This window comes from Pan troglodytes, chromosome 18, assembly GCF_028858775.2.
Source record: "Pan troglodytes isolate AG18354 chromosome 18, NHGRI_mPanTro3-v2.0_pri, whole genome shotgun sequence".
Classification (NCBI taxonomy): Eukaryota; Metazoa; Chordata; class Mammalia; order Primates; family Hominidae; genus Pan; species Pan troglodytes.
The window spans coordinates 79,856,851-79,872,012 of record NC_072416.2 but is presented as its reverse complement, the minus strand read 5'-3'; the positions used below and the strand labels follow the sequence as shown (position 1 = coordinate 79,872,012).

The 15,162-nt window shown below is 56.2% G+C and overlaps 1 protein-coding gene across 7 annotated transcripts in view; it reads right to left on the bottom strand.

The window, feature by feature from the left end:
• Positions 1-228: 228 nt before the first annotated feature.
• Positions 229-15,162, bottom strand: part of CMIP (c-Maf inducing protein) — a 267,504-nt gene continuing 252,570 nt past the window's right edge. For 3 of the 7 annotated variants that reach the window (XM_024349969.3, XM_024349968.3, XM_024349970.3), the window contains 7 exons: positions 12,830-12,946; positions 10,830-10,970; positions 9,961-10,008; positions 8,545-8,691; positions 6,395-6,500; positions 4,899-4,969; positions 351-2,240 (listed from right to left, as the gene is read on the bottom strand). In XM_024349969.3, the coding sequence (XP_024205737.1) occupies positions 2,187-2,240; positions 4,899-4,969; positions 6,395-6,500; positions 8,545-8,691; positions 9,961-10,008; positions 10,830-10,970; positions 12,830-12,946 (684 nt within the window). In that variant the 3' untranslated portion in view covers positions 351-2,186. Of the gene's footprint in view, positions 2,241-4,898; positions 4,970-6,394; positions 6,501-8,544; positions 8,692-9,960; positions 10,244-10,829; positions 10,971-12,829; positions 12,947-15,162 lie in introns of those variants that run through there. The other 4 variants (XM_024349964.3, XM_024349965.3, XR_010152463.1 and 1 more) reach the window with 4 other exon arrangements.

Genomic DNA, 15,162 nt, shown 5'->3' with positions numbered 1-15,162 from the left:
CTGTTCAATGTCTGGCAATGAACACAACAGCCCCCCTGCAACGAAGACAGCTCCGGCCCCAGTGGCCAACAGCAGCCAGGATGCTGAGCCCTGGTCCTCAGGAAGTGCGCACAGAAGGTGGCGAGGGCATCCCGGCACTGTCTTGAGCCTCAGATTTCCCGCCTGGGCTTCGCCCCCTCCTTGGACCTTCTCCCCCTGGGCGCCGAGAAACCACATAAAGGCCAGACATTGATGAGTCACTTACAGTTTATTTTTGCCTGAAAGTATTTCACATCTCTTTGTACACAGCTACGTGACAGTAGTATTAACCATCAGGAAAAGCAACAGTGCGAGGGGAAAGGTGGCATGTCTTGTTTCTTCTTTTTTTTTTTTCCTTTTTTATTTTTTTATTTTTTTTATTTTTATTTTTTTTGCTTCTGCTTCTTCCCGCACCAGAGTGCTGTGAAGTATGGGACCGGAGGGGGGAAAGAAAAGAAAACCAAACAACTAAAAACAACAACAAAAAACAAAACACAAAACAGAACACACTCACACACACACGAAATAAAACCTGGCACGGAAAATGAATTAAGACTGGAACCCAGTTTCTTTTTTTTTTCCTTTTTTAAAAAAATGAGGGCATAGTGGGGGGGGGGGTAATAAAGTCTACCTAGCAAAGTATAAAACGACAAAAGCATGGTTTCCATTGAATAAGATTAAATATATATAAAACAAGTACACTGACTGTGGGGTAGGTTTGGAGGTGCCGGAGGAGGGAAGTATTTGTGCTAAACCAACAGAAAAAAGGGCTGGGGGGAGAGGGGGACCCCAAATAAACCATCAACGGGCTGTTCTGTACAGTGAGGGCTTGTTAAGAAAAAGCCGACTGTTTATAAAAGAAACGGAGGTTGGTTTGCCTTCGGAGCAGGTGGGGACAGAAGGAGCGTCTTTGTTGCAGTGGTCACATGTGGGGGGTGGCGGGGGTGGGGTGGGGAGGGCAGTCGGACTGGCGGAGGCGACACATCTCTCTTTTCCCAAGAGACCATGCAGAGAGGCGGGCATGCATGGGGCCACGTGAAGCACACGATGGCAGGGGGAGCCCATGGGTGACAGAGTCTCCGTTGGGGACAGGGGACAGCAAAGGCTGACAGGGACAGGAGCTCCCTGGGGGTGGGGAACAGCTCTTTTACCGGGGTGGACTGGAGAGGGCGGGTTAGCAGCCTCCCATTCAAGTCTAAAAGGTGCCGAGAGAAAGAGCTTGGGCCTTAGTGGAGCAAGGGGATCTCAATCCCTCCTCCTCCAGCCTGAGCCCCACCTCGTGAGGGAGTTGGAGACATTTGGAAATCAGAAACGCACAGTGGTGGGTGGGGGAGGTGGGCAGACAGACGGACAGACGAGAGAGCATTAGCATAGAGAATCCATTATGAAAAAGCAAGTAATTTTTCCAAGGAGGTTCTTTTTTTTTTTTTTCTTTTTGTTGTCTGTTTGTTTCCTTTAAAAAAATAACAATAATACTACCACTAACCCGACAGCTGACTGGTTTATACAGTACTACACGCCAGGGGGGGCGGGAGGGCGGTGGGGTCGGGGGGGGGGGGACGGTCAAAGACTTCATAAATAAGAGGCGGGTCCCAGACCCGCAATTTGTCAACATGTCTTAAATAGGTGCATTATTTAAATCTTATGTACAACAAGAATCACTTTGCATAGCAATGGTGAGGACACAGGACGGGTGCAGTGATGTGACTGGGTCTTCTTGTCCCAAGGGCGGGGGGCGAGTTCGCAGCTCAGCTCGGAGCCTCTAGGAAGAAAGCATCCTTCGTCCGGCCCGCAATGGTGGCATCGGAGTTGACTTTTCCCACACGACGGCATCAAACACAAAGGCAAAGAAAATCCACAAAGGGTCCCCCACCCCCCAGCCCACCCCCAAACCCCTCCCCGACCCGCTGATGCTCCTCTTGTTGCTACAAAGTCCACTTTAGATCAGGTCAAAGGTTCCAATTACGAAGCTAAAAGAATTCGGCGGGGGCTGGGCGTGCTTGTGGGCCCCCTCCCCACCCCCTCCCCCCTCCGCCCCCAGAAAGACTCCCCATCTATCTCACAGCCAGGGCACCAGGGTGGGACCCCAGGACCGGCTGCTCTGCGGCTGTTAGTCAAGAGTTATTTTGTCGCGGTTGCAAACGTCTTCCTGCCTTGAGCTGGGAGCTTCACCAGGCTTCGGTGTAGCGGACGTCCACTTCCTTCAAATTGGGAAGCTTGGCCTGGGGGGGGCAATAAGAGTCCTTGTCACGTGTAGGCCATTCCCTTGCAGAAGCTGCCAGTGCCTGGCTCCACCCGCATTGCCGGCTGGGGGTCCCTGCCACCCTCTCCCCACCTTGGTGCTGTGGGCTACCTGGGCTCTTGGAGGGGTGGGTGGCCTTAGGCAGAGAACAGAGCAGGTGGGATGTGCCCTGGCCCCAGAGAAACCAGGCAGCGGGGTTCCCATGTCCCCACCTCAGATGGCCTTCGGTCTCTGTCTTTGCAGCTGGAAGCACTGGGGTTTGAATCCAGGCCCTGCCACTTGCTGCTGCGTGACCGTGGGCAGATAACGCAGCCTCTCGGGGCCTCAGTTTCTTCCTCTGTGGGCCCATCTGACTCTAGTCCCTGGCTCAAAGGATGGTGCTAGGGGTTAAATACCAAATGTAGAAAGCCCAGGGCACCATTATATGCCCTATGAAAGGAAATTGTTCTCATTTTTACTGTTAGTGATATTCTCATCATTATCAGAGAATGGACAGGGTGAGTGACGTGGATCCCAGGAAATTCCAGGTACCCAGGGTTTGGCTTAGATTCTTCCCACTTGAGGCTCCCCCTAGGCTGGATGCATTACTCGACTCTGATTCCACCTGCTATGTCTCTCCATTGTTTTCTGCTTTCTGTTTCTGCTACCCAGACTTCCACTTTTCTTTATGAACAGTTGGCTTTTTTTCTTAACAAGCCTCCACTATACAGAGAGGTAGCTGCCTCCTAACTGGCCTCATGCCTTTACATCCTCCCTCCCAACTTTCCTGTACACTGGCCAGCACACTTTTTGGATACATGTACACGTATGTATGCATGAACACACACACATACACACACGCACATGCAATTCCTCGCTGCTGCTCTCCTGTGCTCAACAACCCTCAATGGCTCCCCACTGCCCAGGCAGAGGTTACAGGTGGGGACCTGCAGCCACCTGCAGTGCTATAAAGCATACTAAGCCAGCCTTTCAAAATTAGGAGACTTCACAGACGAATCTAGATTTCAAGGTTCTCTTGAAAAATGGGAAGGTCTGGCCAGACTGGGCAGTGAACAGTGGGGCGTGGCCTGCCTGGCACTGAGCAGAGGCCCCTCCTCCAAAGGACAGGCAGCTGCTGTTTGCTTGAGTCCCCTCCACAGGGAGGCCGGTCACAGGCTGGCAGCATTAAGTTGGCACCATGTCTCTCTCAAATGTGTGAAAATAAAAAAATCGACTGAAAGTGATTTTTCTTCCCAAGTGCCCTTTCCTGCACTCCCCATGTTCTCTTTCCAGCTTGGTCTCAGTAGCATCTGACTTTCAGCACTTTGAACTCAAGATAATCCAGGCAGCATTTCTCAAACATGAGTGTGCCCAGAAATCCCCCAGGGTGGGGTTACCTGGGGTGGCCTGGATCCTGCATTTCTGTTGGCCCCCGAGTGGTGCCGAGGGTGCTGGTCTGCAGACGCCACCCTGAGTGCTGAGGTCTAAACGCTGGGATGGGTGATCTGCTGGCTGTGCCCCTGCCACCTTCTGTGTCCCATACGTCCTCTCTTGGACCTTGCTCTCTACCGACTGTCCCTCCTGGCCCCACCAGGCCCTCTGCCCGCCTTGGTTTGCTGAGCTTGCCTGTGCCTGCCAGGAGGGAGTATCCCCCGGGCGAGTACTGTGGCAGCCACACCTCAGTGTCCCTGTCCCTGACATGGGCCTGGTACACAGCAGAGGCTCCAGAAGCATCTGGAGGATGCCCCAGTGAGCACGCCCTGGCGGCAGGAGGCCTGGCTGTAGGAGGTGGGCCCCGGCCAAGGGCTGCCGGGGGATTCCCTCTAAGTAGCTTCCAGAGCACGAAGGTGCCAGCGTGGCCCACGGGTGCCATCTGTGCCTTCTCACCTTTGAGCCCAGCCCTTCTCTCCCAGGATGCTGGCCCTCTGCCAGTCCCGCCCGCTCCTTCTGGGGCAGCTGGTACAGGCCCAGGAGGACGGGGTGACAGGAGGCGACTGAGGGCCTGGCTCCTCCAACCTTCCCAAGATGTGCACGTGTGTTTCTTAAAACGCCCCTGCCTTCCACCCTCCGATCCTTTTTCTTTCCCTGATTTCACTTGCTGGCCTAGTGCCGGTGCAGCGCAGCCCTCAGTGGTGAGGCACCAGCCCTGCTCAACCCTCCCTGCTTCTACTCCTGCTCCCTCTCAAAATATTTATTTCCTAACAGCCAGAGCATGCTTTGAAAAGCATGACTCGCTGCTCTGCTGTGACCTGTGAGGGCTTTTTCCATCTGGCCCCAGCCCATTCCCTCTCTCAGTTCCTGGCTACATTTGCTGCAAAGCCAGGCCTCGCCCATCTCTTCTGTCTCAGGACCTTGGCACTTGCTCTTCCTCTCGCCCTTGGTATTTCTGGCTTCTTAAGTTTTGGGTCTCAGCTCCTGCGGCCTCTTCATCAAAGGCACCATCCCTGATCACCCCAGGCCACACAGGCCCTCCTATTTCCAATTACTTCCCTGCTGCTTCCTCTCTGTCACTCTTTTTGATCTGCCATTACTTTATGTATTGATCTGTAGGTGTCATCGTCCTTTACTGGAGAACGAGCTCTATGCGGGAGATGCACCAGCATCCAGATGCTGGCTAGAGGGAGGAGGGGAGGAGAGTGGGGAGGAAGGAGGGAATTACCTTCAGATCTTCGTAGGTGTCAGCTGAGAGCTTGGTGCTGTTCATGTTTAAACTGCAGAGACTCTTCATGGCTGCACAAGAGACAGATACAGTTGTTAGGAGAGCGAGGCCCCAGAGGTATGAAGGTATGGGATGGCCAAGCTGGAGGAGCTCAATGCAGGTGCCAGGCCCCCTGTTAGGAGATGGGGCTGGGGAGGGAGGTTTCGTAGACACAGCCAGGGTAGGTGGCCCACTAGACACCGAAAGTCTATTTCAGGCACGTGCTGGTCTGAACACAGCCTTCGTTTTCTTCCCACCCTCTGAGCCTCCCTCCCTTCTGGTCCCTCTGTCGTGTGCCCCCACTGCCTGGACCTGATGTCCCCAGAGCTTGCCTGCCACATCCCAGATCAGGCCCGAGGCCTCCCCACTAAGGGAACCCCGGATGGTCCCCCCGTCGTCATTGACTCGGTGCTGCTTCTTGAAAGCAAGCCTCAACCTCTGGTTTGTGTTGGAGTCGCATGGGGAGCAGACCCCTCCACCCACTCCCAGACGCTGAGCAGGGCCGCAGCAGGGACCAGGGCCGCAGCAGGGACCAGGAATCTGTGCTGTTGATGAGGACCGCGCCCCCCCGGGGGACCCCAGTGGAAGCAGCGCATCTGCATTTGCAGCCAAACTGGCTGAGCGCTGCCGCTCTGCCTCCACTGACCCAGTCACCTGCCCCCACCTCCTCCCAAGCCACCCAGCATTTGCCAGCGGCCCGGTAGGAGTCATGGCCCCTGCTCAGGGTGCCTCCCCCTTGGCCAACTCCCACAAATCTGTCTTCACACCCAGACTCAACAGCACCTCCCCGGGAAGCCTTTTCTGACTCTTCCCACTGAGCCACGGGTCTTCCCGTCTAAAGCAGTGGGCCTGGAAAAGGGAAAGCTGGTCAAATACAGAATCCCGGGCTCAATATCCCTGAGGCTAGTTCAGTCACCTGGGGTTTGGCACACAGGAACTGGCCTTTCTAGGTTCCTTGAGAATTCTGTGCCTCCTTCTATTATGACAGGGCTTCTCAAATGTCAACGGGCACGGGAGCCTCCCAGGCATCTGCTTACCGTACGGTGTCTGAGTCAGGAGGTCTGGAGTGGGCTCGGGAATGTACATTTCTGACCAGCCCCCAGAAGACGCTGCCACCACTGCTCAGGGGACCACAGTGGCAATGTACTACAGCCCCGTCCTTGAACTCGACCCCTCAGTGGACTGTGAGTGTCAAGAGGCTATGGGCTGGCCTTACTCATTTTTTCTATTGCCTCTAGAATATAAGCTCTCTGAGGTTAGGGATATTTTTCCCTGTGTTGTTCCTGGCACTTGGAATGGTGCCTGGTCCACAGCAGGTGTGCAGTGAACACGTTTGTGAATGAACGAATTTCTCTATCTGTGCATGGTGCAAAGTCAGTGCTTGGCCAGTTTGGCTGAAGCAAGGAAGGAATGAATCAAGCGGCCCCTCACCCCCCAGCTGCCCCGGAGGCACTCACAGCTCAGGGCCAGCAGGCCAGCGTCTGTGACCGGGGTCTCGCACAGGTTCAGCACCTGGAGCATGGTGAGGTGTTCCGACAGGAGCCGAAGGCCGGCGTCTCCAAACTGTAGAGCACAGAAACTCTCAGCCCTCTCCCGGCCACTCCTGGGGAAGTGACTCTGAGGCTGGGGCAGAGGTGGAGGAAAGGGATGGGGACAGAGCCTGGCTCTGAGGCCCGTGGCCCACCAAGCCCTGGGGTCTGGGCTGCGTTCACGTCCCCTAAACAATCCCATGCCTCTCTGACCCGGGTTAGAATCCAGCTTCTGCTGTTGGGAGTGGAGCCAGGCCAGGGACCCCTTGGAGTCAGTTTTGCCTCCATGAAGGAGGGCTTTGAACCTGTCTCTCCCTAGCTTCGAGATGCTGCCTAGGTGGCTTTCTCCTGCTGGGTGGACAGTGGAAGGACAGGGCTGGGCCGGGGGCAGGCTGCAGGGACTGTCCCCAGTTTCTCTTCTGGAAAATTAGGGTGAGGGTAGAACCTGCACTTCACAGGTGTGCAGTGAAGGCCCCTTCATCTGCCCTGTGCAGAGTACTGAGCAGTGCAGTTCACACTGAGCTGGGACTCAGCAGCCACTGGTGTTACTGTAACAAAAACACCCAGAAGCCTCCTGCGCAGCCCCCCGCAGGCCAGCGAAGCCTGGCTCACATCTCAGCTCTACCTCTCAGAACCTCAGGACTTGGAACTGGGCACAGTATTTCCAACTGGGAAATGGGCTGCAGGGCTTCATGAGGTCCTCAACCTCCTCTAGCCTCAGGGAGTGGGTGCTGAGCTTGAGGGAAGGGTCGTGTGGTAAGCAATGCCTGGGGTGTAGGCAGGGAAGCGGGTGAGGGGCAGGGAGGAGGGTGACGGGGGCAGGGAGGAGTATGAAGGGGTAGGGACGAGGGTGAACGAGTTAGGGAGGAGGGTGAGGAGACAGGGAGGAGGGTGGGGGGCAGGGAGGAGGATGAAGGGGCAGGGAGGAGGGTGAGGGAGGAGGGTGAGGGGGCAGGGAGGAGGGTGAGGGGCAGGGAGGAGGGTGAGGGAGGAGGGTGAGGGGGCAGGGAGGAGGATGAAGGGGTAGGGAGGAGGGTGAACAAGTTAGGGAGGAGAGTGAGGGGGCAGGGAGGAGAGTGAGGGGGCAGGGAGGAGGGTGAGGGGGCAGGGAGGAGGGTGAGGGGGCAGGGAGGAGGGTGAGGGGGCAGGGAGGAGGGTGCGGGGGCAGGGAGGAGGGTGAGTGGGCAGGGAGGAGGGTGAAGGGGCAGGGAGGAAGGTGAGGGGAAAGAGAGGAGGGTGAGGGGGCAGGGAGGAGGGTGAGGGGGCAGGGAAGAAGGTGAGGGGGCAGGGAGGAGGGTGCGGGGGCAGGGAGGAGGGTGAGGGGGCAGGGAGGAGGGTGAGGGGGCAGGGAGGAGGGTGAGGGGGCACTGAGGAGGGTGAGGGAGCAGGGAGGAGGGTGAGGGGAGCAGGGAGGAGGGTGAGGGGAGCAGGGAGGAGGGTGAAGGGGCAGGGAGGAGGATGAAGGGGCAGGGAGGAGGGTGAGGGGCAGGGAGGAGGGTGAGGGGGCAGGGAGAAGGGGGAGGGAGGAGGGATGGGGGAGGGAGGAGGGGGAGGGTGAGGGAGGAGGGTGAGGGGACAGGGAGGAGGATGAGGGGGCAGGGAAGAGGGTGAGGGGAGCAGAGAGGGGGGTGAAGGGGCAGGGAGGAGAGTAAGGGGGCAGGGAGGAGGGTGGGGGGCAGGGAGGAGGGTGAGGGGGCAGGGAGGAGGGTAAGGGGGACAGGGAGGAGGGTGAGGGGGCAGGGAGGAGGGTGAGTGGGTGGGGGGGTGAGGGGGCAGGGAGGAGGGTGAGGGGGCAGGGAGGAGGGTGAGGGGGCAGGGAGGAGGGTGAGTGGGTAGGGGGAGGGTGAGGGGGCAGGGAGGAGGGTGAGGGGGCAGGAAGGAGGGTGAGGGGGCAGGGAGGAGGGTGAGTGGGTAGGGGGAGGGTGAGGGGGCAGGGAGGAGGGTGAGGGGGCAGGAAGGAGGGTGAGGGGGCAGGGAGGAGGCTGAGGGGAAAGGAGGATGGTATGGGGGAATAGGGAGGAGAGTGCAGAGGTGAAGGAGGAGGGTGTGGGGGCCTGCAGCAGGGCGGGAGGACGTACCTGAGTGGACCACAGGTTCAGCTGCTTGAGCGAAGGCAGTTTGATGAGGTGCTCGGCGCAGGCACTGGTTACATTGGTGAAGGCCAAACTGAGGTTCTCCAGGTTTCCGAAGGAGCCGGAGCTCAGCAAACGAGCCAAGTCAGCGTCCTGCGGGCAGACGGGGGAGAGGCCTGAGGGTGCTGCTGGGAGTTCCCGAGACCCTGAGCCCTCCTATCCCCTATCCTCCTCCTCTCCCCTCGCCCTACAGAGAGCTGTTCCTGGGGGGCGGCAAATCCCAGGAGCTGAGGTGGGGGCATAGCTTGGTGGGATGGGCCAAGGGGGTGGCCAGAGAGGGAGGGGCTGCCACGCATCCGATGGATGACAGCTGCCAGGCGCAGGAGAAAGCCTCCAGTGCCGTGACTCACACCCTGACTCACCAGCGGGGTGTTCCAAGGCCACGATCCTCCCACAGGCGTCTGTGTGTGTGTGTCTGTGTGTGCGTGCCTGTATGTGTGTATATCTGTGTGTGTCTGCGTGCACGTTTGTGTATGCATGTGTCTGTACATGTGTGTGTCTGTGCACGTCTGTGTATATTTGTGTGTGTGTGTGTGTTGGTGTCTCTCTGTGTGTCTGTGTCTGTGCATCAGGGTGTGTGACTGGCTGCTTCACTCCTGGGCAGCAGCTCATGCCAACACTGAGGCCACACTCAACTCTAATGCCTGAAGACACCAGCGCATGCCTCAGCACCGGACTGGGAGGTTCCTAAGACAACCTCCACACTCCCCTCCATCCTTGAGTGTCAGCGGCCCTGTGGCTGCCCGGAGTGAAGGCTGATTTAGTGTGTGGCCCCACACACTAAATCTGGAAAATGGGATGTAAGTAGACATGTCAAGTAGAACTTCCAGGAAGTTTCTGAAGAGGAAGGGGCACGTTCTCCTTCCTGCTGGCTGGAATGGAGACAAGAGGTCTGGAGCCTGAGCAGCCCTTTTGGTCCAGGAAGTAGAAGCCATGTGTCAAATATAATGGGGGCATCAGAATAGAAGGAAATAAGACCCTTAAAGACCTTGTGAAATGCGAATGGTAAGATACACAAGCTTCCAAGGGTTGCTGTGAGGATAAAACAAACTAATAGAAGAGCATCTGACACACAAATGCTCAAGGTATATCTGCTATTATTCCAAGTACTATTAATAACTGGATATCAACACTATTATCACCAACAATCTGTATCATATTTTAACTTCCTTTTTGGTTTTCATTTCTCTTCCTGTAACCCAGCTACCCCCTGGAAGAGCTGGCGTGTTAAGTACTAGGGGGTCCTTGTGCCCCGCCCTCCATCACCTCCCATCTCAGCAGCAGACACCACCTGCCGTTCCCCAACAGAGAGGACCAACCCACCTTCTCCATCCAGCCCCAAAGAGAACCAAACCAACTCACTGTGGACTTGGAGGGCAGTGTTAGCCTGGTGGGCCCGCCTTTCCTTTGCTGCAACAGAAACCAGGCTGGTTACAACCATTCTTTTCCCCAAGTTTCCATTCTAGACTTCCACCTCTGTTAACAACACTCATGGAGCCATGGTTATTTTCTTGGTGGTACAAGGCAACATGGTGGTCTTGGTCTCAGGGGCAAACCCGGAGATGAGATTTGAGCACAGGTGGTTTACTGGAGGGTGATCCCAAGAAACACCAGTGGGAGAGTGGGGAAGTGACACTGTGGCTACCTATAATGGAAGGGGTATTATCAATCCAGCTATCACTGGGTGGGTACTGGCACCAAATCCCACCGGGGGACTCTAAGAAATGGTGGAGAAGCCATGTCTCAAACGTATCTCACTGAAGGGGTGAGGGAGCTGGGGTATTTATACACATTCTCCCCAGAAGGGACTGGTTGAGGGCTGCTCCAGGAGATCAGAATGCATGAATTTCCTGCCCCTTCTGTCCTTCTGTGTACACATGTGTGAGTATATGCATGTGGACATACAAAGTCCTTCAGCAAAGAGGTGTGGGTGCTGGCATTTGGAAGTTGGGTCCCCCATGTACTGAAATGGAAGAGTCTAAGGGACATGAAGGAGGGAGGGTGGGCACTGTCTTGGCCAGGCCCCAATGAGCTGTGTGACTCTGGGGATTGCTTTGCCTCTCTTTGATTACCTGAAAAGTGGCAGGTGGTAATACCAATTTCTTGGGTTTGGAGGAGAATTCAACGAGATTGAGGTCCACTCAGGTCCAAGTACTAGCTGCCCCGCATCCCGCCCTGGCCCCCCCTGGCCTGCTGGGCAGGGAAGTGGTCCGGAGCAGCCGGAGACTCACCAGCTCCTTCAGCTCCCGCTGCCGGTCACACAGCTGCTCGTACATGCGCTTCCCCACGTCTGTGCTCTCCAGGGTTGAGATGATCTGCAGTTGGGTGTCGTTGTTGTCGATGATGTTGTATTCCAGCATCAAGCACAGGATCTGCCCAGAACCGCAGGGGTGCATTACGGACCCGGCCTGCCACCCTAGCTCAGCACACTCTGTGCACCCCAAGGGCCTTGTTTTGAAAACCAGCAACACCACTATCCCCTTTCTGCAGCCCTGGCTGTGTAAGGCTGGGCATATCACCTGCCCAACTTCCTGCTTGTACAATGGTAGCACCAATGACCACCCACTGAGGTTCTCCAGGTTCAAATGTCAATGGACATGGGAGTCTCCCAGGCATCTGCTTACCGTGTGGTGTCTGGACACGGGGCAGGCCCCTGGGGGATATTTGCAGGCCCCTGAGCATTGGTGGAAAGGCCAGAAGTTAAGACACCTCTCTCTCCCCAGTTCCTTCCCCAGTGGCTGTCACGAAGTAGGTGCTCAAACTCACGGAATGGCTCAGAGCCCTGGGCCCATCTACCACACAGCTTCCTAGAGGGCCTCATGACTGCACATGCGGCTCTTCTGCCTGGGGGTCAGCACGCCTGACAGCCCTGCCTCTGACATTCCCTTTCTGACAACGACTTTTTTTTTTTTTTGAGATGAGGTCTTGCTATGTTGCCCAGGCTAGTTTCGACCTCCTGGGCTCAAGTGATCCTCCTACCTCAGCCTCCCGAGTTGCTGGAACTACAGGTGCATGCCATGGTGCTCAGTTCTAGGACTTCTCACTCACCAAGGAGAGGGTCACTCAGCCCACGCTTCTCACAGCGCCTCTTGCCTGTCTCCTGTCTCCCTGCTCAACCCTCCCCCATGGCCTCCGAATCCCTGTCACAGGACAGCCAAGATTAAATCCAAACTCCTTCCCAGCACCTCTAGATACCCAGAAGGCTCTTCATGCCCAACCAGCCACATCCCAGACCTCTTGCCCCTTGGCTCCCTCTGTTCCAGCCACCCTGGCCTCCAGCAAGCCTCCGCCCGGGATGTCCCCACAGCCTGCTCAGCTCCCACCTTCCTGCTGCCTCTTCCCCAGGGCTCACATCTGCCCGAACTCTCATTTCCACGGGAGCTCCCATGGCTTTGCTGCGCCTGCCAACTCTTCGATGCTCTTCCCACTGAGGGGTGAAGTCTAGCTCCCACGGCTTTGACTGAGGGCCGGCCGCGGTGACTCACTGCCAGCAGGAGGATGTGGCAGAAGTGATGCCGCCTGCCTTCCAAGGGAGGCTAAGTTAAAAAGTGACATGGCTTCTGCCTTGGTTCCCTTGGGACAGTTGCTCTGGGAGTCTCAGACTTCTGGGGACTTTGGGACAGTTGCTCTGGGAGTCTCAGGCTTCTGGGGACTTTGGAGCGTGCAGGGAGAGAGAGGAGCAGCAGCAGGTGAGGGGTGACCTGTGGGGCTGGGTGTGTGTGTTCTTGGCAGGTGGACAGGCTACCTGGAGGCCACGAGGTGAAGGGTGTGGCTGCGGAGCCCCAGCCACCAAAGCCCTCATTGTCTGAGGCCTCTTATGCCAATGAGAGAAGGCTTGGGGCTAACCCAACCTGGCCCCATCTGACTGATGAGGCCCCAAGTCAGAAGTGAGTAGCTGCGCCCAGGTACCCCAATGCCCATGTGCAAAAGAAATGAACGATCTTGTTTTAAAGCCCTCACTTAGGGGTGGTTTGTTACACAGCAATAGATGAGCAGAACAGAAGCGTCCCCAACCCCACTGATCCATGGATCAGCTGGATCACAACGGAAACAAATACACTGCATGATGAAGGCTCGAGGCTCCCACTAAGCTCAGGACGGCTGGGACTGCACGCCTCACCCACTGCCCCCCGTGCCTGCAGCAGCTCCTGGCTCCCGGCACATGCTCTATCGGCACGGACAAGGGACGGGGAGCCAGCCACCCCACCAGGGACCCCGACCAGCTCCTTACCTCCACCATGGTCTGGTTCCCCCTCAGTGCCAGGAGCATGCAGGGACCCAGCTTGTTTTCCGCCAGGGAGAGCAGGAATTTTTTGGTCTTGTAACAGGAGCCCATGAGGATGTGCACCTGTGAGGCAAGAAGGCCCAGGTGAAGGGACAGAGACACCCCAGTGCCAGCCTCCAGCATGCTGGCAGGAAGTGAGCCCAAGAGCCATTGAACAGACCTGCCTACACGCTGTCCAGACAGCCAGGTGTTCTAGGATCACCAGGCCCCAGGGGGATGCAAGAAACCCCTCCCTGGCAAACGATCTAACCCAGATGAACCCTGAGGACACTGTGTTGAGTGGAATAAGCCAGTCACGAAAGTCACGTTCATGATCCCTCTTTTCATTCTGTCTTTTGCCTTTTAGTAGTACCTGATTTAACTATAAGCCCCAGCTCAGCACGGGTATCTTTTGTATAAATTTATAATACTAAATGCAATAAAAGCTGACTAGAATGCAATTTAAAGTCTCTTGATTTAAACAAATGTAGCCCTTGCTATTTTTATTTTTTTTGAGACGGAGTCTCGCTCTATTGTCCAGGCTGGAGTGTGTAGTGGTGCGATCTTGGCTCACTGCAACCTCTGCCTCTTGGGTTCAAGCAAGCAATCCTCCTACCTCAGCCTCCCTAGTAAGCTAGGATTACAGGCATGCACCACCATACCTGGCTAATTTATTTCTATTTTTAGTAGAGATGAGGTTCACCATGTTGGCCAGGCTGGTCTTGAATTCCTGAACTCAAGTGGTCCGCCCAACTCGGCTTCCCACAGTGCTGGGATTACAGGCGTGAGCCACTGTGCCCAGCCCTTGCTAGTTTTTTCAAGAATCTGTAATAGAATCTCTAAATATGTAATCTCCTGCCATTATAAAAGTTCTGATGTTTGAAACACTTATTACGTTGAAGTTTTAAGCAGAAGGAGACTCTGACTCCACTTACATGAGGTACCTGGATAGGGAAATTCAGAGACAGAAAGGAAAAGTGGCTGCCAGGGACTGAGGCCGGGAGGAAAGGGGAGTCAGTGTGTAATGGATGCTGAGTTTCAGTTTCAGAAGATAAGAACGTTCTGGAGATGAACGGTGGTGATGGTTGTGTAACAATACGAATGTCTTCAGCGTGACTGAACAGTGTGCTTACAGATGCTAACTTTTATATGATGTGTATTTTACTGCCAAAATCAAAAAAGCCCCCTCCCCTGCTCCCCTCGGGAGTCTGCTGACAGTTGATCCTTTGAATTCCTGGCACCGCTGGAACCAGGCAGAAACTTCTAGGCAGCCTTCGCACATGTATGGGGTAGGGGACGTGACGAAGCCCAGCCACCTCTGCCAAGCCCGCTGTGAGCTCGGAAGGGTGTTTTGGGAGACTGCCTGTGCCCCAGGAATCCAAGAATTGGCAAATCCTGCTTCCTCTTGGGTTATGTGTTGGGCGGTCTTTTGTTCTGGTGCATGGGCGATGGGGGCCCAAGGGCAGGGGTCCCCGGTCACCAGGGCTGGGGGGAGGCCTCGACACCCCATTGGCTTTCCTCCAACTTCACACAATGGCAAATGCCCTTGGCAGTGGAGAAAGCAGCCTCATCAAGGGGCCGGCTTCCAAGCCATGCATCTCCATGGCAACAACACACTTCCATCCAGCGGCTGCCTGCTTCCTTCCTTGTGTATATTTTTTCCGCTCCATCATGAACAGCTCTGGCATACAAATGCAATCTCTCGGGCTGGGAAGCCGCCAGCTCCCTGCGCTTTCTTGCACCGAATCCTCACATTGTAGGGTGGGGGCGGGGGGCGCTGCTGAGCGTTGCTATGGTGAAGCTGTGACATCAGAGGAGAACCCGAGAGGTGACCGAGAGCGCGAGAGAGGTGGTGCAGGCTGGCAGGGGCAGGCATGTTCCTAGATGCGCAGGGCCCTGAGAGGCCTGGGGTGGCCGGCGAGGAGTGGAGAGGGAGTGCATGAGGCAAAGGGCCTAAAAATAAGCCCTTTTCAAGAAGCTCCCAGGGGCAGCGCCTCAATTTGTCATCGCTGCACAAACATCTCTGCTGAGTTCAGTGTGGAGAGCCAAACCAGCCATCCAGCAGAGAGGAGAATCACCACCGGCGTCATTTCCGAGCAGCGACTGTGCCGACCCGCCAGGCGCCGTGCATCTACTGTCGTATGCGATCGCTGCGGTAACCTCGAGAGGCCAATGCGAGGCTCCCGGACGAGGGGCTGAAGCTGGCAGAGGCAAGTTACCAGCCCAAGGTCAACAAGCTAGCTCCCAGCAGAGCTGCGACTGGAAGCCCAGTTTGAGTGTGGGAGCACCAGTGACCAGTA